Raw genomic sequence first — 25172 nt, 5'->3', positions numbered from 1 at the left:
TGCTCTTCACTGAGTGCCTTTCATAATGCCAGACCTTGTAAGAGATGGCAGAGATTCCACATACCTCCTCTAAAGGGGTGCTGCACTGGAGGGCTGTGGTGTGGGCTCCTGAGAGTCGCTGAGCTCTCTGCTCTTGTGACTGCTGAGTACCAAGTGTACCAAGGGATTACATGGGACACTGCATGTAGCCTCTCAGTTGCTTTTCTTGGACACCCATTTCTATTTACATATGGATGGGAAATATATTGCAATATTGGTTGTCTTGTTTTCTTTGTTAACAGTAACTGCTTAATGTAATTTGCTGATATTTGGTTCACAGCCAGAACACATTGTTTTTTGAGATCTGAGGAAAGGCTGATTTTGTGATGCAGGGAACATAAACTCCGAGTGGGTACTTTTTGTGCCCTTTTAGCACCATGAGAGAGCTCCTTTCGACTTGAGTGAGGGTAGCACAGTAACTTATGCTGAAGGTTTTGAACTGAGGAAAAATATAAAGAACTTTTAAAAGAAATATACAGTCACTTGCATACTATTACAGGTAACTTAAATAGATATAATTGACTGTTACTGGAAAAATAAACCTCTACTCAAAGCTCTTAAGAATTATATCTGAAACAATTCAGACTAGAAATAGAAAATGATACATCTGGCAGATAGACTGCAGAGAGCTCAGTGTGATTTCCTTTCTCAAGCTGGCAAGCCATGTACTTTAAAAGATATTGGATTATAACAAAGTGGAAAGGAAAGATACTAGAGTAAAAAAATTCCTGGGTCATTTCAGGAAAAATTAGTGAGTTTCATTTTCTGATGTTTGTACTTTTCACATCTGATCAACAACTCTGGTTGTATCGCCAGACTCCTAGCATCCCAGAAATTACCTTGTAATTGTAGGCTTTCATTTTCATTTTATCCCATAATCACTTGTGATTTCTGTCTTTGTCATCAGTAGAAGCTGAATGGTTTTATACTTTTCCTGGGCAAAATGTTCCCCAGGGAAAATTTTCAAGAGCCTTTTTGATTGCTCCCTGTTTTTTTTTTTTTTTTTTTTTTTGCGGTACGCGGGCCTCTGACTGTTGTGGCCTCTCCCATTGCGGAGCACAGGCTCCGGATGCGCAGGCTTAGCGGCCATGGCTCACGGGCCTAGCAGCTCCATGGCATGTGGTATCTTCCCGGACCAGGGCACGAACCCGTGTCCCCTGCATTGGCAGGCAGACTCTCAACCACTGCACCACCAGGGAAGCCCGCTCCCTGGCATTTTCACTTTGTGTGTCCTTAACCACATTAGATTTAGTGGAATTATTTCTTGAGAATTGAGTGCTTTCTAGGAACGATGCTATTCAAAGATAGCAGCCTTTTTTTGAACCAGGGAAGTTCCTGATGCATTTTGTTTGCATCCTGGAAAGTCCTGGTTCCTTGACTTTGGGCATAAACCAGTATACCAAGTTAGGCCTGAGATGGGTAAAGTATATAAAGTCTTGGCATGAATTTGAGAGCATGAGAAAAAGTAGAAAATGGTTTGTGAATCCTTTCAAGATGTTAGCAGTCAGACTGAATATAGAGGAAGGACTTTTAAAGAGGTAAATTCATGGGCTTCCCTGGTGGCGCAGTGGTTGAGAGTCCGCCTGCCGATGCAGGGGACACGGGTTCGTGCCCCAGTCCGGGAGGATCCCACGTGCCGCGGAGCAGCTGGGCCCGTGAGCCATGGCCGCTGAGCCTGCACATCCGGAGCCTGTGCTCCGCAACGGGAGAGGCCACAACAGTGAGAGGCCCGCGTACCGCAAAAAAAAAAAAAAATTAGTTTCTAATGTTTCCTTCATGTACCCCAATGGATTGTCTCATCCACTCCAGTTTGAGAAACATTCCCTTCAGACAACATGATTTTGTCAGTGAGTATGTATTGTTGAGAATTAGTTTGACTATAGGTAATGGGGACCTGAAAAATACTACCTTAAACAAGATAGTTATTTTTCCTTCACATAAAAGAAGTGTGGAAGTAGGCAGTTGGGCTGAGATGGTGGCTCTCAAGGTATCTGGGACCTAGGCTCCTTCTACCCTTTATTCCTCCAACTCCAGAGTGTGGCACTCATCTTCATATTCTAGGACGACTTTTTCTAAACAGCCCGGACTCCAGATTTAAGCAGCAGGAAGGAGGAAGAGGGTGAGAAGGGCATGAGACTTCAACTTTAAGGAAGACTTCCTGGAAGTCCCACAAAATACTGATTACATCTCAGGGGCTAGAACTACAAAGTGAACTACATGGCCATACCTAATATAAGGGAAGCTAAGAAATATAGTCTTTTAGCTGGGCAACAAAGTGCACAACTAAAAATTGGAGTGCTGTTCTAAGAGGTAATAGTGGGAATTGGGGTTGACCACTAGTCTGTGCCAAATGGAGGGAGTCTTTATGCTTTTCTTTTCTTTTTTATTAACAGCTTTATTGAATATCCACATACCTTACAATTCACCCATTTAAAGTGTACAGTTCATTTGTATATAGAATATTCATAGAGTTGTGCAATCATCTGAGAATGATTTTGGAAAAATTTCATCACCCTATAAAGAAACCCCTCTATTCCCTTGGTAGTCATTCCCTATTCCTCCAACTCCCTTCCCCTGGCAATCACCAGTCTACTTTCTATCTCTGCATTTGCCCATTCTGGACATTTCAAATAAATGGAATTACACAGTATGTGGTTCTTTTTAGCTAGCTTCTTTCACAAATTGTAATGTTTTTAAGGTTCATCCATGTTGTAGCATGTACTAGTATTCCCCACACACACACTTTATTGCTGAATAATATTCCATTGTGTAGATAAATCACATTTTATCCATTCATCAGTTGTTAGACATTTGGTTTGTTTCTGCTTTTTGATGATGATGAATAATGCTGCTGTGAACATTCATGTAAAGTTTTTGTGTGGACACGTTTCCATTTCTCTTAGAGTAGAATTGCTGGGTCATAGATCGAGTCGGATCCTTTGCCCATTTTTTTAAATTAATTAATTTATTTATTTCTGCGTTGGGTCTTTGTTGCTGCGTGCAGGCTTTATCTAGTTGCATCAAGCTGCTCTTCGTTGTGGTGCGTGGGCTTCTCGTTGCAGTCGCTTCTCTTGTTCCGGAGCACGGGCTCTAGGCACGCGGGTTTCAGTAGTTGTGACGTGCGGGCTTAGTTGCTCTGAGGCACGTGGAATCTTCCTGGACCAGGGCTTGAACCCGTGTACCCTGCATTGGCAGGCGGATTCTTAACCATTGTGCCACCAGGAAAGTCCCCTTTGCCCATTTTTAAATTGGATTATTTGTCTAGCTATTATTGAGTTGTAGAAGTTCTTTATATATTCTGGGTCTAAATCAACCTTGACTGCAACGAGAGACTCTGAGCCAGACTACCAACCTAAGCTGCTTTTTTTGTTGTTCAGTTGTAACAGTTTTTTATGTATTCTAGATACAAGTCCCTTATCAGATATGTTATTTGCAAACATTGCTCCTATTCTGTGGGTTGTCTTCTCATTTTCTTGATGCTCTCTCTTTAACCACAAAAGTTTTAAAAATTTTTATGAAGTCCAGTTTATCTTTTTTCTTTGGTTCCTGGTGATGGATATATTTGTGAATATACTATCCACAGTATATTGTGATAAATATATTATTCACAATAACCAAAAGGTGGAAGCAACCCAAGTGTCAGCAGATGAATGAATAAGATGTGGTATATACATATTGATACAATGGAATATTATTCAGTCTTAAAGGAAATTCTGACACATGCTACAAAGTGAAGAAACCTCGAAGACATTATGTTTAGTGAAATAAGCCAGTCACAAAAGGACAAATGCTGTATGATTCCACTTACAAGAGGTAGCTATAGTAGTAAAATTCATAGAGGCAGAAAGTAGAATGGTGGTTGCCAGAGGGGAGGTAGGGGAAATGGGGAGTTATTGTTTAATGAATATAGAACTTAGATTTTGGAAGGTGAAAAAAGGTCTGGAAATGGATGGTGGTGATGGTTGCACAATAGTGTTGAATGTGAGTAATGCCACCAAAGTTATTACTTAAGATTTGTTTAAGTGGTAGATTTTATGTATATTTTACTGCGTTTTTTTTTTTTCTTTCTTTTTTTTCCTCTGCATTGGGTCTTGCTGCACGTGGGCTTTTCTGATTGAGGTGAGCGGGGGCTACTCTTCGTTGCGGTGCGTGGGCTTCTCATTGCGGTGGCTCCTCTTTGCTGCAGAGCACAGGTGGGCTCTAGGCGCGTGGGCTGCAGTAGCTGTGGCACACCGGCTCAGTAGTTGTGGCTCGCGGGCTCTAGAGTGCAGGCTCAGTGGTTGTGGCACACAGGCTTACTTGCCCTGCGGCATGTGGGATCTTCCCGGACCAGGGCTTGAACCCTTGTACCCCGCACTGGCAGGCAGGTTCTTAACCACTGCACCACCAGGGAAGCCCTACTACGTTTTTTGTTTTTGTTGGCTGGTTAATTAAAAAATGTCTTTTGTAGTTTTAGCTCTTACATTTGGGTCTGTAATCCATCTTGAGTTAATTTTTTATATGATGTGAGGTAGAGTTCTAATTTCCTTCTTTTGTATATATCTATTCAGTTGTCTCAGCACCATTTGTTGAAAAGGCTGTTTTTCCTCTATTGGATTGTCTTGGCATCCTCGTTGAAAATGGTTTGACCCTAAGGTGAGGGATTATTTCTGGATTCTCACTTCTACTCTATTGATCTATGCATGTCTTTTTTTTTTTTTTTTTTTTTTTTACCACAGCACTAAGTTTTATTAGGGATTTCATTAAGGTAAAATCTCTAGGATTAAAGGAGTCAGTTAGGGGGCGCACAAAGCCCACGAAGCCTCCTCAGATCTCATAGTGAAACACTAGCTCAGGTTCTTTGTTGGGATTGCCACCTCGTTCCAGATACAGATTGTTGTAAGGATACTGCTTTGGCCCCACAGGCTGGTAAGTGGAGTAAGTCTCCCTTACCCAAAACATGAACAGCATGAAGGCCACGAAGCCGAAGAGGTGCTTACACATAAGATTGCAAGAAACAGGAGTGGGGGACATGTCCACACCGTTCCTGATATACATGTCTAGGTCCCAGTGCCTCGGTTCACCCCAGTTCAACCACAGGTCTGGGTGGTCCCAGTCATACCATGGGTCCCTCTCCTGCTGTGAGTGGTCAGGGAGCTTCAGGTAATCACCATACCTGTCCGTGCACCCATTGGCACCACGTTTCGGGCTGCCCTTTGCAGCCATCGGACTCCCAGGACCCCCGCCCTGGCTGCTGCCATCTTCACCTTCCTGTTTCATCCCGCATATGCACAAAGACCTATACGTCTGTCTTTATGACAGTGCAACACTGTCTTGATTACTGGACCTTTATAGTAAGTTTTGAAATCAGGAAGTGTAAGTCCTGCAACTTTGCTCTTCATTTTTATGATTGTTTTGGCCATTCTGGGTCCATTGAATTTCCATGTGCATTTTCTGATCAGTTGTCAATTTCTGCAAAGAAGCCAGCTGGGATTTTGATAGGGATTGTGTTGAATCTGTAGATTAACTTGGAGGATATTGCCATTTAACAATATTGTCTTTTAGTCCATAAACATGAATGTCTTTCCATTTATTTAGATCTTTAGTTTCTCTCAACATTGTTTTTTTAAGTTTTCAAGAGTATGTTTTGTACTTCTTTTGTTAAATTTATTCCTATCTTGTTCTTTTTGATGCTGTTGTAAGTGAAATTGTTTTCTTAATTTCATTTTCAGTTTGTTCATTGCTAGAGAATAGAAATACAATTGATTTTTGTATGTTGACCTTGTATCCTGCAACCTTGCTGAATTTATTAGTTCTAATAGTTTTTTAGTGGATTCCTTAGGATTTCCCATATGTAAGATTATGTCATCTGCAAATTAAGATAATTTTACTTCTTTTCCAATCTGGATGTCTTTTATGTTGCCTTTTGCGTAATTGCTAGAACCTCCTTAGAAGTGGCAAGAGTAGACTTTCTTGTCTTGTTCCTGATCTTGGGGAAAGCTTTCAATGTGTTCACCATTAAGTATAATGTTAGTTATGGGTTTTTTGTTTAAAGAATTATGTTGCATTCTTTTTTAAAAAAATATTTATTTTTGGCTGTGTTGGGTCTTCGTTTCTGTGTGAGGGCTTTCTCTAGTTGGGGCAAGCGGGGGCCACTCTTCATCGCGGTGCGCAGGCCTCTCACTATCGCGGCCTCTCATCGTGGAGCACAGGCCCAGTAGTTGTGGCTTATGGGCCTAGTTGCTCTGCGGCACGTGGGATCCTCCCAGACCAGGGCTGGAACCCGTGTCCCCCGCATTAGCAGGCAGATTCTCAACCACTGCGCCACCAGGGAAGCCCCCTAGTTATGGATTTTGGGTATGACTTTTTGGTGCCAAGTGGAAAGGTATACTAGCATTTTATATTTTGGTGTGCTACTAGAGGCTTGTGCTCCATGGTCAGAAAAGTGTGTGTCATAGACTGAAACTATTACAGCTTCTTGTGCATTCTAGATAACGCTTTTGTCTTGTGTTTCAGCAATGGCTGCCATCCGGAAGAAACTGGTGATTGTTGGAGATGGAGCCTGTGGCAAGACTTGCTTGCTCATTGTCTTTAGCAAGGACCAGTTCCCAGAGGTGTATGTACCTACAGTGTTTGAGAACTATGTGGCAGATATTGAAGTGGACGGAAAGCAGGTGAGTATACTTTTCATAACAACTGGTACTATTTTGCATGTTAGGCTATTCATAGAGCCTGGAGAGAATTAGGCCTTTTTGTCTCTTCAGTACACTATATAACAATAACAAAAATGTTAGAAGGAGAAATCCATTCTCATCCTGCCTTTTAGCTCAATTTTGTTCATTTTTAACTGTTACCCTCTAGACTTTGGCCACATTCATATGTATTTCACAGGGGGAAGCCTTAGAATATGTGTTCTTTCCAGCTTTATTTATGTTTGAAATTTAGTTTGTTGCCAAATGGATCATACTAAAATGAACCTCTTTGTATGGATGGACTTTTTCTTCTGTCGTAGTATTTCATTAAGTGCTGAAGTTTGAGATTACTAGGTCAACGGGTCCTTATTGATTATGCTTCTAAAGGGTTGTACTGATCTATACCACCAGCAGTGTCAAACAACATTGTCACATTTAATTTTTTTTCATGTTTTTTTACTTTGACATAAACAGGCTGCTACATTTGCTTCAATTACCTGTCACTGGTGGTGAGGACAGTGTTTCCTCCTGTCTGCCCTGAAAGTCCACCAGCAAGACTGGGGCAAAGCTCTTCTGGAATTAGATTTTTTTTTCCCTCTTCTGCTCCCTTTTGTTGTCAAAATAATATTTTATCCAGATTCCTATACATCTTTTGAAGAGGAATGAAATTCTCATTGCAAATGGGTTAGCTGAAAAGAAAACTAGAACAAGGGGCTCTTTTCCAACACACTCAGTCCTCTTAAGGCATTCAGTCACATGTCTCATGCTGCTAGCACCTAATTTATTGGCTTCCGCAATTCTGTCTCCTTTCTTCCTTCTCATATTCTTGCTTTACCTGTTATCCCTTTCTGTCCCAGTATTACCTAGCCTCATTTTGTGGGACTGTGTAATGGAAAGCACATTAGGCCAGCTGCTTAGAATTCTAGAGTCCCTCATAGGGTATCTTGATACTTCTATGACCATGAGTAAGCTGCCTAATCTTTGAGCTACTTTCATTTGTAAAGTGGTTTAAGCTATTTTACAGTTGACATTGGGGGTCTGTGAAGTGACTGAAGGTATTTGGAAGCACCAAAGCACTTGACAGGTTGGTCTGAACAAGAGCATACTCAGAACCGTCTTTTATAGTTTATCCAGTTGCCGTGTGGGCCACAATGATTGCTCTCATGCCATTAGGAACCCCAAGGCACCCTTCTTGTCAAGAATGGATGAAAAAAACACATGAATTCCAGCGTAACAGAACTTTGTCTGGGTCCTACCTTGCAGGTGGCCCATCAGTACTGTGTTGCCAATTCAACTTTCAGTCAGTTCTCTGCATGATGCTTGAATACAGGGTTTCTGTGGGCCTGATAGGAAGATTGGTTTTGTGTAGAGACAGGGCCCAATTGTGACAAGCTGGGTGAAAATGTGCTGAGATCTTTGGGCCTGCTGTCACATAACAGCCCTCTCATCTAATTTAGATTGATTGCCATGCATACACAGAAAGACCCAGTGGCTTGAGGAAAACAGGATTAGGTTGGTATTTTCATAGCACATTTCTCAAAAGCCTACTTGAATGTATATTGCTGGTTTTATCTTGTCATTCAGAGAATGACAGCTGTTGGTTGCTATGTGTCTGTGACCATCATTTGGGAGAGTCTTTTCCACCTGTGGCAGTATATATGTTTTGGGGATAGTAATGACTCTTCTGTTGTCTTTGAAACATCATCTGTGCCTTGGTGTCTTGGAATGACCAGGATCTTACCTTTAAGAAATTTAGGGACTTTGGGACTTCCTTGGTGGTCCAGTGGTTAAGACTCCATGCTCCCAGTGCAGGGGGCCCAGGTTTCATCCCTAGTCTGGGAACTAGATCCCGCATGCCACAACTAAAAGATCCTACGTGCCACAACTAAAAGATCCCACGTGCCCCAACAAAGATCTTGCACATTGGCAACAAAGATTCCATGTGCCACGACTAAGACCCAGAACAGCCAAATAAACAAACGAATAAATAACTTTTTAAGAAATAAAAAGAAATGTAGGGACTTACAAACCTTGAGACCTGGTGCAGCCAAATAAATAAATAAATATTTTTTAAAAAGGAACTTTGACTTATAAACCTTGAGGAATGATCTATGAGTATGTTTCTTGCTCTGCCAACCTTGAACGTGCCTGACGCTGGCAAAATAGGGGAGCCCTTCACCCAGGGAGAGAAACCCTGAAAGAAAGGTACTTGATCTGGAAGAGGGTATCACAGTCTAGCTACCTACCTTAGAGCAAGTCGGTAGCCCCAGAGTGGGAGAGGGCACCTCCTGCAAATATTCTCATAAAAGTATGCACTAACAGAGCCTAGGGAACCATCCAAAATTCTAGGTGATCATGGTCCAAGAAATAGACCTACCAAAAATAGAAAGGCCCATTCTGACATGAGACAGTCCTGACACCCTGAAATCATTTATCAGGAGACAATCAGAGTTGGCTGTTGTGTCTGACTGAATACCCATGAGGTGTGGAGGAGCCAGAGGAGTGGGATTTGGCAGAGAATGAATGCGCTGTACCATCCTGAGATCAGACCAGCTGTGAGGATTGGGCATCAGTATGTCACAGATTCCTATACCAAGCTGATGGTATGTGTGTGTGACAGAGGCGCAATGGGACATGTGGAAGTTGTGAGTGACATATCCTGAGACAGAGGTTCAAGGTGGAAGAGATAATTAGCCATCAACTTTAAGGTAGGAATAATATTTAGAAACTCTGAAATATGGGCTCTGAAAGTGTTAGGAATAGAAGGCTATCCTAGGCATTGGAGGGAGAACTCCTTGAGCCCCAAAGGGCTCCTGAGCAAAGGGTGTTAAAAATCCACTGTGACTGTAAGAAGTGGTGACAGGGCTGACTGCAGTGCTGGACAGTGTGGAAGCGGGGCTACGTCCAGAGCCCAGACATCAGCTTGCCCTCCTACCACTGGAAAGTGAGTAGGTTCCCAGGTGTGAAAGGAGTACCCTCCTACCTATGTGATGCTTTCATTCAGCCATTCATACATTTTTTTGAGCAGTAAAGGCAGAGCCATAGGCCTTTCTTGTCAGCTCAGACCTTGCCTAACACCCAGGATGGTGTCTTTTCTTACCCATCAACTCAAATACAGTCTTGTTTCCACGTTTCCACGTTGGAGCAGAATGATGAGACAAAGTAAGGAAATGGTTGAGTGAGAATGTATTAGGAAAAGTTACTTGTTCTGGTTTTTCCCTCTCTTGCCTTGTATACCTAGTAGCATGTTGTTTACAGTTGATTTCCCCTCTTGTTCATTCACTTTCTTTCCTATGTAGAATGTTATTTGTAATTAAGTACTTACAAGCTACAGAGTTTTTTGTTTGTTTCTTTATTTGGTTGCATTGGGTCTTCGTTGCTGTGCGTGGGCTTTCTCTAGTTGCGTCGAGCGGGCGCTACTCTTCGTTGCGGTGCGCGGGCTTCCCGTTGCAGTGACTTCTCTCGTTGCAGAGCACGGGCTCTAGGCACACGGGCTTCAGTAGTTGTGGCTCACGGGCTCTAGCACGCAGGCTCAGTAGTTGCAGCACATGGGCTCAGCTGCTCCACGGCATGTGAGATCTTCCCAGACCAGGGATCGAACCCGTGTCCCCCTGCATTGGCAGGTGGATTCTTAACCACTGCGCCACCAGAGAAGTCCCTACAAAGTTATTTTTAACTTGACATTTTGAATTAGGTACTTTATTCAATTCTAGCATCTGTTTATAAAATTTGCAATTTTGAGAAATTTCAACCTAAAACAATTTAAATACCCCTTCCGACCTTCAGGCTTGATTCTAATAAAAGTGAACACTCCTGTATTTTACTATTTTGGACAGTCTATCACTTGAAGGTACTGTGTTAAGTGTCACTTCTTCTGAAAGTAAGTGGTGGGATTAACCTGCACTCTTATGTTTATTTTTCTTATCATAGGTAGAGTTGGCTTTGTGGGACACAGCTGGGCAGGAAGATTATGATCGCTTGAGGCCTCTCTCCTACCCGGATACTGATGTTATACTGATGTGTTTCTCCATTGACAGCCCTGATAGTTTAGGTGAGTAGCCCTGCAGCCTGATGTTTGTCACTGCCTGTGTGCCTGGCCGACCTTTGGTTTCTCAGGTCCTTTCTGGGCATCAAGTGACTGAAAAGCAGACATGAGTTTCAGAGAAAGAATCATCACTGGCCAGAGTCCTAGAGCTTTGGGACTGTAGAGCCTGAGCCCTGAGTCCCTTTTCAGCCTAGGTCTCCCATGACTGCCATGTCTACCTTGTAGAGTAGTTGGGTTCTGAACACAAAGCTATTTTTTGTCTTTTTTTGGTTGGGGGTGGGGGGACTGCGCTGCACAGCTTGCCCCGACCAGGGCATTGAACCTGCACCCTCAGCAGTGAAAGCGTGGAGTCCTAACCACTGGACCACCAGGGCATTCCTCAAAGCTATTTTTTGGACTAAGATTTGGGGAAGGTATTCTTTGGGTGTCCACACCTTTTTTCAGTACTTGATATTGAGCCTGCTGCTTCCCAAAATCTAGACCGACTGATGACTTGGTGATTCGTGGTAATGTTTCTAAGCCCTATTTTAGCCGTTTTATAAAGTGTCTTAGCTAATAGAGACTTGAACCTGACATTCCACTAGCTTAGTTGGCCACATGTTTTAGAAGCTGCTTTCCTTCAAAAAAAGAGGGAATGATGCTGACCTCACACTTTGCAAAACAAGGCAGCAAGGCCTGAAACAGAATGTGCTTTCGGTTTGTACTGAAGATGACGAAATGTCTTGCTTGGTGCTGCAGTGCTCTGTTTTTACAGGGCAGCATGTGGGCCAAGGAGATTATCATTAACACAGATGACTGTTGAGGACCTGCTGGTGGCCTGGGCTGTTGCTGGGGAGTTAGGGTTAGAGTGAGCCTTTCTGTGTCATGCTTGTACTCACTTTAATGACAGTACTGGGGGAGGTGCTCCGAGACTTTGAACCACTTGCTCAAGGTCATGCAGCCCAAGGAGCCAAGCTGAGATTGAGTCCCCGGTGCAATATCTCCCAGAACTGAGACAGAGTGGGTGCTCTCTGCCATTGTTTCACTTTGGTTCGTTTTTAACAGTTGTGTTTTAGTTTTGGTTTTCAAATTAATCTGCCTTCCTTTGCGGGGACTGTTAGAAGCCCCTAGAGGCTGAGCTTTAGAGAGAAAATGGAGCCATGTGACACCTTCCCCTCAGACACACACATCATGGACTTTGCCTATAGGAATGAGGAGGGTTGTGTGCCCTTTGCCGCCTCATCCAAGGTATAATCCTTTAGGGACAAAAGTACCTTCAGAGCAAAAAAGTTACTCTTCTTCAGTCTCACATTTTTCTTTTAAGACTGTGTCTGCTGGTCTCGAAGGAAGTCTTCAGCTTTTGACCTCTGTTTGTTTACTATGACTTGTTCCTTGCTATCCTCTCCCCCAGAGGGCAGGTTCTAGGGAGGAGAGCAGAGGTAGAAAGAAAAGAGGCAAAGAGAGATTGATCTCCCTCTCTGAAATACAAACATACCTAGAGAGACTGCTGGTCACTGCAGTAGTATGATAGGTAGGTAGCGCCCCTTTGCTGAGCTGACTAAATTAGCTTGGTTTTGCCAAGGGCCTTTTAAAAGTTCTCTTATCTTGGCTAGGGAGTAGGAGAGAAGTCCACTGGTAGTTTGCCCTAGTAAAATGTGTCTTGGGAACTCAAACGTCTATATCAAGAAACTGAAAAGCTAATGTGAACCTAATGCTGGACTTTGTTTTTACCTGGTTGGATGTTAGACCATGGCACTGAGTCTAGGTGTAGGGTAACAAGTTTGATCAGCAATCAGAATGTTGGTGTGCAGGTTTCAGCCCTGTTGCTGGCCAACCCTGTGACAGTAGTTTACTTTTTGGAACCTCTGCTGTCTCACTGGCAGTTGGTCTAGAGTCTAGATTCTAGTTGAGGCCTGGGGTCAACAAAGTTATGTAAAAGGCCAAATAGTAAATATTTTAGGCTTTGTTGGCCATGTGTTCTCTGTTGGATCTCCTGAACTTTGCCACAACTACTCAACTCTGCTGTTGTAGCACAACAGAGCTTGGCTCTGTTCCAGTAAAACTTCACGTATAAAAGTAGACTCCGGGCAAAATTTCATTTGCTGACCCTTGATCCTAGATAAGGATTCCTTTTCTCTGGCTTTATGGAATTCCCAGTGGCCCCTAAAGCACCCCAGTGTAAATCCATGTAAAGTGATGTGTCCTGATATGATCAGATTACTTTGGAGGTGGGAGCAATCATAGGCGATTGCCATCACTGAATTAAAAAGTAAAAAATTATGTTTTAAAATCATTTATGAAAAGTGAAGATAAGACAGAGGCAATTCATTTCAGTTTACATGTCCTGAATTCCGGGGGGTGGGGGGGACTATTGGAGTAATAATTTTATATATTCAGCAAATAATTATTGAGTGCTTACTTATGGAACCTATATTCTAGATGAAGGGAGACAGAAGAGCAAAAACCACAGTAAATCTGATAGCAAGAAATGTTACAAATAACATTCATAGAGGTGGGTATGGAATAGGCCATGGTAGTATGCTGTTTTAGAAGATGACCATAGGATGGTCAGCCACCTCACTGAAAAGGAAACCTCTGAGCAGAGACCTGAAGTAGGTGAGGGAGGCCAACACAGCCAACAAAAGAGCTTCCCAGGCAGAAGGAAGGAGTCTAGTGTAGTTGTAGCAGAGGGAGTGGAGCGAGGGTTGCAGAGCCATGTGGTTAATGGTGTGGACCTCTCCTTTCATCATGAGTGAGATGGGAGCTTTTGGATGGTTTGAACAAAGGAGTGATGGGATCTCACCTTCTCTTTAAAGTGATCACTGTTGCACCTGAACTGAAAACTGACCACAGGGTGCAGAGATAAGAGCAAGATTCAGTGCTGAGGCTGTTTGCCTTCACTGTTAGATATGCTGGCCCTTGTCTTTTGATTACTCTGCACTTCTCTGGGAACCCCTTTGTTCTAGAATAAGGCTTTGAGTTTTAAGTTGTCACATTAGTGATTGACTCTAGCCGCTATAGCAAAGGAGGAAGGAAGCAGACAAATGTCTGTTTTGTGTGCTGAAGAGTGGAGTGTAGAATTATGAGTTTTCCTGACCTTATTCATGTAGCTTCTGTACCTTCTAGCCAGAAGGCAGAGCATCTTTTATATTCCAACTCCTGCCTTTTGGTCTTGAAGTCAGAGAGTGAACAGTTTACTCCTAAAATATAGTCTTATGATCAGTACCATTTAAATGATCATCATACTAAGTATTCTGTACGCATTGACTCAAAATAACCTCATGTAAGGTATTACTGTTATCCCCATTCTATAGTGTCATCCCTGACACTGAGATGTTCAACGTAGTGGGTGTGTGAGGTTGAACCCAGGCCACTTGTCCACTAAATTACTACAGTATTGGCAAGAAGCTACAGCTGGTTATTACTCATTTTCAAAAGCCACTCAAGCCATTTGAAATACCAGTAATCCAAGGGTAGGTCATGCTGAGGGCCCATGAGTAAGTGTAGAGAAAACATGTGAACCCTGAGCCAGCTATAGCCCCAGAATGGGGACTCCTTCTGTAAGCTGTGGTCAGAATCATCTGCCAGCAGTGACATGGATGGCTGGTGGGGAGCCTTCCTTCTTGGGGCAGGTGGCACCATTGTGGAGCCATCCTTTGCTCCTCCAGAGCCTTTACCTGGTGCCACCTCCAGAGGAGCTGAGCTCCTTGGTGGGACTGAGAAAAGCTGGTGATTCTGTGCTTAAGAGAAGGGGGGTTAGATTTTACCTTTTTCATGGTTTTGAAACTAGTGGAATTCCATTAAATGTCCGGCATATTTCTCAAGAAGTTTCTTTGCAATTTAACTAGGGTTTTTGGAGATCCTTCGAGATAGAATTATATGTATCCCCAAATTATGTGCATTTTGCTTCTTTCAGAAAACATCCCAGAAAAATGGACTCCAGAAGTCAAGCATTTCTGTCCCAACGTGCCCATCATCCTGGTTGGGAACAAGAAGGATCTTCGAAATGATGAGCACACAAGGCGGGAGCTAGCCAAGATGAAGCAGGTATGGTCTAGGGCAGGGCTCTGTCTTCCTGTAGCATTCTTAAACTCGGGGCCTGGGTTCGAGGTTCAGGGAACCCAGCAGAAACCCCCAAAGACCAGGCTGTTTCAGAGAAAGTCCCAGAAGCCTCTCTCTGTCCATCCGGCCCTCACTGACTCGGGCCTGCATAGAGGGGGTCCCTAAAACTCCCTAGTCCTGTAAGATGGAACCTCTCTTGTGAGGTAGTGCTGTGCTCCAAAGATTGCCTGCCTGAGAAAGGACCATCACAGCAATAGTCAGTGCTTCAGATGCAGGAACTTTATCAGGCTCTTGATTTCCCTCTCCAGTTATTACTTTCGTATATGTGAGGCTAAAGATAAATTGGTGGGAACTGAAGAATCAGGAAATCCTGATGGCAGGGAGTCCAAACAGAGAGCCCTAATGCCTTTATAAAAGTGATGGTGGGGCTTCCCCGGTGGCGCAGTGGTTGGGAGTCCGCCTGCCGATTCAGGGGACACGGGTTCACGCCCCGGTGTGGGAGGATCCCACATGCCGCAGAGCGGCTGGGCCCGTGCCTCCGGAGCCTGTGCTCCGCAACAGGAGAGGCCCGCGTACCGCAAAAAAAAAAAAAAAAAAGCATAAAAACATTTTTTAAAAAGTGATGATGGAGGTGACATCTTGGCTTCTGAGAAGCCAGGTGGCCCAATGATAGGACTTCCCCACTGCAGGAGGAGTGCCTTGAGGTGTTTTGCACGGGTTCTCCTGAGGTTTCTCTGTCTGAATGTGAAGGTCAGGATCTGTTTCCTTCCCTGAGCATTCAGTCCTCTGTGAAGCTAACTACAAGAAGACCCAAGGGCTTACCCTGGATCAACAGCTTGAGTAATTTTGCCCTTGATTCCCTCAACCCTCTAGGGCTTCTCTGGCCTCTCCTTTTCTCTCTACTTCCCAGAGAAGTGCATGTTTGACAGGGATTTTTTATATATTGGAGGTGGGGGGTCACCCCATATGAGTGTCATAAGACAGAACTCAAATCTGGGAGTTCGGCAGCTTTTTTTTAAAATTTAATTTATTTATTTATTTATTTTTGGCTGCATTGGGTCTTTGTTGCTGTGCGTGGGCTTTCTCTAGTTGCAGCGAGCAGGGGCTACTCTTCATGGCAGTGTGTGGGCTTTTCATTGTGGTGGCTTCTCTTATTGCGGAGCACGGGCTCTAGGTGCGCGGGCTTCAGTAGTCGTGGCACACGGGCTTCAGTAGCTGTGGCTCGCGGGCTCTAGAGCGCAGGCTCAGTAGTTACGGCTCATGGGCTTAGTTGCTCCGCAGCACATGGGATCTTCCCAGACCAGGGCTCGAACCCGTGTCCCCTGCATTGGCAGGCGGATTCTTAACCACTAAACCACCAGGGAAGCCCTCGGCAGCTTTTTAAAAGCAGTCTTTGAGATGAATTTGGATACACCTACTTACTATATGTATGTAACGCTGTTAACTAAAAGTGCTCTCTTCTCTTTGCTAGGAGCCAGTGAAACCGGAAGAAGGCAGAGATATGGCAAACAGGATTGGTGCTTTTGGGTACATGGAGTGTTCAGCAAAGACCAAAGATGGAGTGAGGGAGGTTTTTGAAATGGCCACGAGAGCTGCTCTGCAAGCCAGACGTGGGAAGAAAAAATCTGGGTGCCTTGTCTTGTGAAACCCTGCTGCAAGCACAGCCCTCATGCGGTTAATTTTGAAGTGCTGTTTATTAATCTTAGTGTATGATTACTGGCCTTTTTCATTTATCTATAATTTACCTAAGATTACAAATCAGAAGTCATCTTGCTACCAGTATTTAGAAGCCAACCATGATTATTAATGATGTCCAACCCACCTGACCCACCAGGGTCCTTCTGACACTGCTCTAACAGCCCTCCTCTGCACTCCCACCTGACACACTAGGCGCTAATTCAAGGAATTTCCTAACTTCTTGCTTCTTTCTAGAAAGAGAAACAGTTGGTAACTTTTGTGAATTAGGCTGTAACTACTTTATAACTAACATGTCCTGCCTATCATCTTTCAGCTGCAAGGTACTCTGGTGAGTCACCACTTTAGAGCTTTACTCATTTTAACAGATTTCATTGGCATAGCTCTGGGTGGCAATCCAGTTTTTTGAAAATGTGCTCAGCCAGAAAGGCCCAAGTCCACGCAGCTGTGGCAAAGTTACAGTTCTGTGGTTTCATGTTAGTTACCTTATAGTTACTGTGTAATTAGTGCCGCTTAATGTATGTTACCAAAAATAAATATATCTACCCCAGACTAGATGTAGTATTTTTTGTATAATTGGATTTCCTAATACTGATATTTGTCATCCTCACAGAAAGTGTATTGGTTTTTTTTAAAAAAAGAAAGTGTATTTGAAAATAAAGTCAGATGGAAAATTCATTTTTTAAATTCCTGTTTTGTCAGTTTCTCTGATAAAAGATGGCCATGTCTCCCCTTTTCGGCCCCACATATTCCAGTACCCCCTTCCCCAGAGCTGGGCTAAGTAAATAGGAATTTGGTTTTACGCCTGAGGCACTTAGATAATTCAGAAGGTGGCATAACCTGTCTCACCTGGACTGCAGGGTCTGGCTCTAGTTCACAGTGCTCTTTCTTCTCACTGTATCCAGGTTCCCTCCCAGAGGAGCCACCAGTTCTCTTGGGTGGCCCACGGTTTCTCTGTCCTCTCCAGCTGACTAAACTTTTTTTCTGTACCAGTTAATTTTTCCAACTACTAATAGAATAAAGGCAGTTTTCTAAACTTCCTGTATCCTGGTGTTTGTGTTGGCTCTCTCCAGGGCTGGGAATGGAGGATGAATTCTGCCTAGCTCACCTTGGAAGTTTCCTTCAGGGGGCAAAGTACCGGCTTGCCCACCCCCACCCCAAAGCTGGCACTAACCTGGCTTCTGCCAAAGAGGTGGAAGTGATTATCTTATGTCCCATTCAAGTTCAGAGTAGGGTGGGGTAGGGAATGCAGCCGACTGAGGGGTACTCCAAGCAGTCGTTCTTCTGGACAAATCTTAGTGTGATATTTTCCTCTTCTTACTACCTGTCCATTTTCAGTGTCTTTTACTTCCTTGCCTGAGCTCCAGATGAAGCTGAGGATGGTCTGAAATCGACTGAGTCCCCTTGGCCCTGCATGCTTTTGGGCTCCCCTCCAGGGGTCTGGAGCAGGGCCTGAGTAGTGACCCCAGAAAACCTGTGTAAGGGTAGTGCCACACTGGGGGTGTAAAAGTAGGAGGGAAACCAGAGGCCAGGAGGAGAACACAGTCTAGGGCAGCCCCAGAATGCAAGGAAATGGGTTAGAAAGAGCTGGCTTTTGGCGTCCAGCCCTGGCTGCCCGCCCCCTTTCTCCCCAGCATTGCCCACCCTCCTCCAACTTAACCTTCCTAGAACCAGTTAGTGTCAACACAGAGGACTTGCCTTGGCAGCTGCTGCTAACTGCACCATCATCACAAGTCATAACTCCCTCTGCGCCTGACAATAGGGCACTTTCTCGGGGAGTAGGAATATGGCATAGGCTGGGAGGGCTGTGTGGCCACAGGCAGCGAAAGATTCTGTTGCTGGCGAGTCTCCCCGTGCCGGGCCCCAATCCCTGAAGAACCATTGAGAAAGAATCCGGAGCCCTCTTCGGCCTGGGCTCTGGGCTGGATAATCCGGGCGACTGCCACAGCGCCGGCGCTGCGCTCCCTGGGCGGGGCCAAACGCGTCCGCGCCTCGGCACGGTCTGGGCGGTGTCCGCATCCGGCCCGACCGCACCCTCCAGCTTCGCGGGACCACAGTCGTAGGACAGAGGCCGGATGAGGCGGGACCGAGCGGGGGAGGGGTGTAGGAGCGGCCGGAAAAGTGCCCGAGCCACATGACCTCGGTCGCCCGCCTGTTAAAAGGAGGCGCTTCCCGGCCCGCCCTGTTCGTCTAGCCCGCGGCTCTGCCCTGTCTTTTTGTGCACCTACGCCATGTGTGCCGCTCAGCGCTCGGCGGCCGCCCTGGCTGCAGCGGCCCCGCGCTCGGTGTACGCCTTCTCTGCGCGTCCGCTGGCCGGCGGGGAGCCCGTGAACTTGGGGTCCCTTCGGGGCAAGGTGCTGCTCATTGAGAATGTGGCGTCGCTCTGAGGCACAACTGTCCGGGACTACACCCAGATGAATGACCTGCAGCGGCGCCTCGGGCCCCGGGGCCTGGTGGTGCTCGGCTTCCCGTGCAACCAGTTTGGGCATCAGGTGCGCCTGGCCGAGCGGAGCGGGGGTGGGCGTACGACCGCGGTTAGGAACGCCGGCGGACGACCCGCCGGGCCCAGCAGCTGCGCGCCCTGGGGGCGGAGAGGCGGGCCACCGGCTCACTTCCCTCCAGCGCTCGTCCCGGCTGGGGTTGAGGTCCACCCTGGGGTTGTGAAAGAAAGGCCAGAGTCTAGTGACTCATGGAGAAACAATGTTTGCAGTTAGAAGGCTTCGCTTCCCCTCGCAGCCCCGGGTCCCAGCTGCTCTCCCCTCCCGCAGGAAAATGCCAAGAACGAGGAGATCCTGAATTGCCTCAAGTACGTACGACCAGGCGGCGGGTTCGAGCCCAACTTCATGCTCTTCGAGAAGTGCGAGGTGAATGGCGAGAAGGCACATCCGCTCTTCACCTTCCTTCGGGAGGCTCTGCCCACGCCCAGTGACGACGCCACTGCCCTCATGACAGACCCCAAGTTCATCACCTGGTCTCCGGTGTGCCGCAACGACGTTGCCTGGAACTTCGAGAAGTTCCTGGTGGGCCCAGACGGTGTGCCCGTACGCAGGTACAGCCGCCGCTTTCTGACCATCGACATCGAGCCTGACATCGAAGCTCTGCTGTCTCAGGGGCCTAGCTGTGCCTAGGGTGCCCCTCCTACCCCTGCTCCTTGGCAGTCACAGCGTTGCCCTCTGGGGATTTTATCCGTGAAGGTGTTTCCTCTAAACCTGCATGGAGGAATGCCAGATGTCCAGGAAAATCCCCTGAGATGGGCACTGGTCCTGTCCATCCCAGCCTCCCCTTTCCCAGACCACAGCTTTCTCATTAATAAAGTGCTGAGTGTGAGCAGAACTGTGTGTATGTCCTGTATCATTGTCAGATGGGGACACCTTTCCTACTAACCTCATTGTCATAGGGCTGGGAGCTTAAGCCCCCATTCCTTGGCTGGCATTACCTAGCCAAGCCTGAACATCCCAAAATTTTGTCTGCTGTAGAATTCACTCTTTCCTATGTGGGAATCCTAGCTCCTGTCTCAGCATTTCTCCCTCTGCCAGGACATGCAGCAGGGCCATCCTGAGGCTCTGTTACAAGAGAAAGTCTTTATTTCAAAAAGAGGAAGAAATTTCAAAGGCTGACTGCCTATCCTCAGTAGTTTGGCCTCTCCTTTCTGAGTATTTGCTCTGCTCAAAATGACCTTCACAAAAAATAACACCATGGGCTCCCACTTACTGGCTTTGTAACTGCAGAACCAGCCCAAACTGGCCCTGCTCTGTTGATAACAAGATACTGAGTTGTTCTTCAGAGATAGCAGAACAAAACCGCAAGTCATGCAGCAGAGGAGAAATTTTGAATTCTAATAATGCCTGGAACCAAGGTTTTCCACCTCCACCCCTCCTCCCCCACATAGAACCAAAAGAACCCAGATGTGACCAGAACCTGAATGCTGGAACCCTTTCAGAAGTGAAAGATCCATTGTCCAGGAAGACCCAGTGCTGAAGTCCCCTTTACCATACCTTACCATAAATGGCCAAGTTCCAAAGCCCTCCAGTCAAAACCTGCCCCACCAGTGCTTCCACCTATGAACCCATCCTCCCCTAACTCAAAAAAGTTTGACCAAACCCCAGATTAGGGAGATAAATTTGAGAGCCTTGCCTCCTGTCTCCTTGCCAGTCAACCTCACAATAAAGCTCTTTGCTCAAAAGTGGGTGCCATAGTATTGGCTTCTATGTGTGTTGGGCAGCAAGTCCTTACTTGGTAACAGCCTCCTCAAGTGTTAGGGCCATACAAGCCCACTTTGCACAGTTGGCAGCTTATGCAACATAACTCTTTCCCCATTACTTTGCTAGATCTTCTTTGCATAGCGCTATCCAGTGCTTCTATCTGCTCTGATGCTGCGCTTACTGGCTGCTGCCTCTCAGGTACTCAGAAGAGTATACAACTGGTTGTTCTGACCATGCCTTGCAGTTGCAATTGCATGGTCAGGCTTAGGATAGGCGTGTATCTTGGAGGCCAGCTGCTTCTCAGGTATGGCTCAGGTCCAACTTCTCCATCTGTTGTTCCTGTTGTCAGTAATCTCTTGAGACAGACCTAGAGGCACTTCATATCACAATACAAGGGACTCTGCAGGGCTTGTATGCAATGAAGCTTCTGTTGGGACAGACAAGCACCCAGATATGTGTTATCAGTCCAGAACAAGGTCCAGAGGTTTTGGGGTCCCAATGTTTATGCTCAAATTGGTGGCTCAAGTCCCTTCTGTGTCTTAACCAACTCTCAAGAACTTTTCTTCTAACCCTAAGCAGGCATCTTTGCTGCTGCCCTCCCCCTCTGCCTGCCCTTAGGTCATTAAGGGCTGTATTTGTTCTGGCTCCCTCTCTCTCCATCATCAAAACAGGCCCACCTCCCTCTGGCTGCAAGGCCTCTCCACCTCGCTTTTGAGTCCCCTCTGAGGTAACAAGACAGAGCTCTGTTCCCCATTGAGACCCCACTCTATCTGTGCTCCTCTCAGAACCAAAAGTCTTGATTACATCTGTGAGTGACTGGTCTGCTTCCCCAGAGGGTGAAAGTCTGGGAGGTGGAAAGGGGCTGGTCATCTCCTCAGGGTCCATAGGGCCTTGTGTATAGCATGAATCAGCCAGTGTTTGTCAATTAATATAAAGAGAATAACTTTCCACTCAAAACAGGGTCAGGGGGACTTCCCTGGTGGCACAGTGGTTAAGAATCTGCCTGTCAAGGCAGGGGACACAGGTTCGATCCTTGGTCTGGGAAGATCCCACATGCCATGGAGCAACTAGGCCCGTGTGCCACAACTACTGAGCCTGCACGCTGCAACTACTGAGCCCACACACTGCAACTACTGAAGCCTGCGCAACTAGACCCTGTGCTCTGCAACAGAAGCCACCGCAATGAGAAGCCCACGCACCACAATGAAGAGTAGCCCCCACTCTCCGCAACTAGAGAAAGCCCGCATGCAGCAACGAAAACCCAAGACAGCCAAAAGTAAAAAAAATAATAAAATTTAAAACAAACAAAAAAACAGGATCAGGGATTTTTTTTTTTTTTTTTGCAGTACGCGGGCCTCTCACTGCCATGGCCTCTCCCGTTGCAGAGCACAGGCTCCGGACGCGCAGGCTCAGCGGCCATGGCTCACGGGCCCAGCCGCTCCGCGGCATGTGGGATCCTCCCAGACCGGGGCACGAACCCACGTCCCCTGCATCGGCAGGCGGACTCTCAACCACTGTGCAACCAGAGAAGCCCCAGGGATTTTTGAGGATTATTTGTAGACTCCAAATCTGACTGCTGGAATGGAAACTAACAACCTGTTCACCTGGGTATATCTGGGTATACCTAGGCCATCTTTGACCTCCTTAAACCCCACATCTCTTCTCTAAAAGCCCTTTGCTCCTTTATTGCAACACTCATCATTCAGCCCTGTGCCATATACTCTGCTGGGTGCCAGGATACAGTCCTCAGGAAAGCAGAAAGACTCTATAATTACTAAATGCATATTTAGTTCTATGAGAGTAGTATGGGGTACTTTGAGAATAAACTAGAGGGCCTGGCCCAGTGGAGAGGATCACGCTTTTGTCTCTTGGAGGGAGTGACAGTGAAGCTGAAGAGAGGTTAAGAAGCAGTTAGCTGAGGAACAAGCTGATGGAGGGTGGACAGGCAGGGAGTTCAGTGTGTGAAGGTCTGAGGTGGAAAGGTGGCATCACTGACAATCAGGTACTACAAGGAGGAGCAGGTGTGGGGAGAAGAAAAGTGTTTAGATTCAGATTTGGTGCATGAGACATCCAGATGGAGATATCTGGAGCAGATATCTGGAGCCTTACAAGAGGCTCAGAAAAGGAATTTGGGTTGGAGACAAAGGTCTAGTCAAGGGGTCAGTAAGTAGCCATTGGAGAGGATACGGTCTCACCTGGGGAGAGTGACAAGAAGAAGATCAGGTGGCCTAAACTTGAGGCCTATGAATTCACAGTGTTTCTGGGTCAGATGGCAGAGAGGCACAGCTGGAACAGTGATGGATGGAGTCAAAGAGCTGAGGGAAGGGACATTTCATAAAGAATTGTTAGCTGGGGACTTCCCTGGTGGTCCAGTGGTTAGGATTCTGCACTTCCACTGCAGAGGGCACAGGTTCAATCCCTGGTCAGGGAACTAAGATCCCGCATGCCTCACAGCGTGGCCAAAATAAAAAAAATAAAAAGAATAGTTAGCTGGGATGAGTGCTTGTGAACTGAGGGGTCCTCAGCAAGTGCAGTCCTGGGGGAAGCTAGAGCTGTAACCAAACAGCCAGTGCCCGAGATCTACCAGGTCCTATTCTGGGAGCTAATACACAGTGCCCCAAAATCACCTGGGTGCTTGTTAAAAGCTATGTCCACGGCCCCCCTCCAGAGATGCTGATGTGGATAGCCTGGGGATTTAGGGTCCTATTCAATGTCCTACAGCTGAACCCATGAGGAGAGACTTCCTGCTCCAACTCTCCCCTTTCCTGTAAAGGGTCAGTGTGGCCTGGGCCACACTCTCTGGTTAGGCTCTGGGATGGGAATCCAGGGCTTTCCAAACTGACTCCAACTTCTTCCCCTCTGGGTTACCTGGTGACTCACCCCTCCTTACCCACTTTTTTTTTTTTTTCTTCTTCAGTTTATGCCTTAGGCTGCAAGAGAAAGGAAATTCTGAGATCCCCATTGTGGCTGACACTGGCTGGTGAATACTCCTCCTCAGACTTGAAGCTGCATGCCTCCTTTAACTGTCCTTTTCAACTCTCTCTTTTTCTAGGAACACTCAGACTAAAGCCGGTTAACACTTCATCTTCCTCCCCAAGAAACTGGACATCTTCCCCCAAAACACACACACATTCTTTCTCATTCAACCATGCAACTGCTACTGGCTCTGACCTGCACCCACTCCACCCCACTGTGAATCAGCAGCTCAAATTAACAAGTAAAAGTGAAGGAATCCCAGTGAACCTGCCTGAGGTCCTGGCCTTTGGTAGCAGTGCCTCCGGGACACTGCCTGATCTGGGAGTAACAGCAGCATTTAGGCCACAGGTCTTCTGAGAAGAGGATGGGTCGTGCTGTTACTCAGTAGGTTCAGAAGCCACCATTTTAGCAGTTCTTCCAGAAATGCTGGTTTAAAATTTTTTTTTAAACATTAAATCTGATAAAATATGTATATGTATATTAAATCACAATGTACACACTAAAATTTATTTGTCAACTATACCTCAACAAAGCTGAAAGAAAATCTGATAAAATTCATTTGGTCAGGCACTTATTGCACAATTAGTTCTTTATCACATGACTTCCTCATTCTGTCTCGATGTAGTTCCACAAACAACATTTAAAATAAGCTTATTTTCAGTGAGGCATTCCTGGCCTGATCAGCCTTTTCTCATAAGTTTTAACTTTGGGGTAATATTGAGTAAAAAATACTTGCTAAAGCTTTCCACAAGAGAAATAAATCCATCCACAGCATGGATTTATTTTTTTAATTTTTTTGCTGTACGCGGGCCTCTCACTGTTGTGGCCTCTCCCGTTGTGGAGCACAGGCTCCAGACGCGCAGGCTCAGCGGCCATGGCTCACGGGCCCAGCCGCTCCGCGGCATATGGGATCTTCCTGGACCGGGGCACGAACCTGTGTACCCCTGCATCAGCAGGCGGACTCTCAACCACTGTGCCACCAGGGAAGCCCCACAGCATGGATTTTTAAAGAATGGGCAGGGATCCCTGTCAGAGTACTCTGAATTTGGCAGGTTTTTGTTATTACAATCACCAAATAGGCTAGATGGGCATGCTTTCATAGAGGTGTGACACACCTGGGCTGGCACTAAAATAAAGCCCAGCTGGAGATAGTCAATAAGTTACTGGGCATCAGGCACTGCTGGATTGGGAAGCAGGAGCTCAGATGAGAGAAGTTCTTGCCCAAGGAGTGAGGGCTCATGGGCACTGGCCCTGTGGGTAACAGAGAAGCCAACTTGAGATCTGACATCCTTCAGCTTTGACCTACCCAAGAACTCAAATCCAGACTTGTCACGTGAAAAAACAAAAATAAAATCACTAACTAGGTGGGCCACTTGCTGGTGGGTATTCTGTTAGTTGCATCCAGAAGCATTGAAACTGACAGGACATGACAGTGATGTGCTGGGCAGAGGCCCAGTAGCCCTTCTATCCTTCATCCTGCAGACAGAAACCCCACTCCCAGCA

The 25172-nt window shown here is 46.1% G+C and overlaps 2 protein-coding genes, 1 non-coding gene and 1 pseudogene across 5 annotated transcripts in view; 3 read left to right on the top strand and 1 right to left on the bottom strand.

Annotated features, from left to right (window-relative positions):
- Positions 1-17527, top strand: part of RHOA (ras homolog family member A) — a 51989-nt gene extending 34462 nt beyond the window's left edge. For 2 of the 3 annotated variants that reach the window (XM_067754417.1, XM_067754415.1), the window contains 4 exons: positions 6535-6692; positions 10641-10761; positions 14651-14781; positions 16268-17527. In XM_067754417.1, coding sequence (XP_067610518.1) covers positions 6537-6692; positions 10641-10761; positions 14651-14781; positions 16268-16441 — 582 coding nt within the window. In that variant the 5' untranslated portion in view covers positions 6535-6536 and the 3' untranslated portion in view covers positions 16442-17527. Of the gene's footprint in view, positions 1-4589; positions 4675-6534; positions 6693-10640; positions 10762-14650; positions 14782-16267 lie in introns of all 3 variants that reach the window. The other variant, XM_067754416.1, reaches the window with a different exon arrangement.
- On the bottom strand, positions 4826-5279 carry LOC137232442 (NADH dehydrogenase [ubiquinone] 1 beta subcomplex subunit 8, mitochondrial pseudogene; annotated as a pseudogene).
- Positions 17528-18580: 1053 nt separating the features above from the next.
- Positions 18581-19824, top strand: GPX1 (glutathione peroxidase 1). The gene is made up of 2 exons (XM_067754414.1): positions 18581-18983; positions 19260-19824. The coding sequence occupies exons 1-2, from the start codon at positions 18723-18725 to the stop codon at positions 19617-19619; spliced, it is 621 nt and encodes a 206-aa protein (XP_067610515.1). The 5' UTR covers positions 18581-18722; the 3' UTR covers positions 19620-19824.
- Positions 19825-23051: 3227 nt separating this feature from the next.
- On the top strand, positions 23052-23124 carry TRNAG-UCC (transfer RNA glycine (anticodon UCC)). The gene has a single exon. It is a non-coding gene; the product is annotated as a tRNA-Gly (tRNA).
- The last annotated feature ends 2048 nt before the right edge of the window (positions 23125-25172 follow it).

Source organism: Pseudorca crassidens, chromosome 10 (genome assembly GCF_039906515.1).
Source record: "Pseudorca crassidens isolate mPseCra1 chromosome 10, mPseCra1.hap1, whole genome shotgun sequence".
NCBI classification, from domain to species: domain Eukaryota; kingdom Metazoa; phylum Chordata; class Mammalia; order Artiodactyla; family Delphinidae; genus Pseudorca; species Pseudorca crassidens.
The sequence above is the reverse complement of the archived record's forward strand: the minus strand, read 5'-3'. Positions and strand labels throughout refer to the sequence as shown.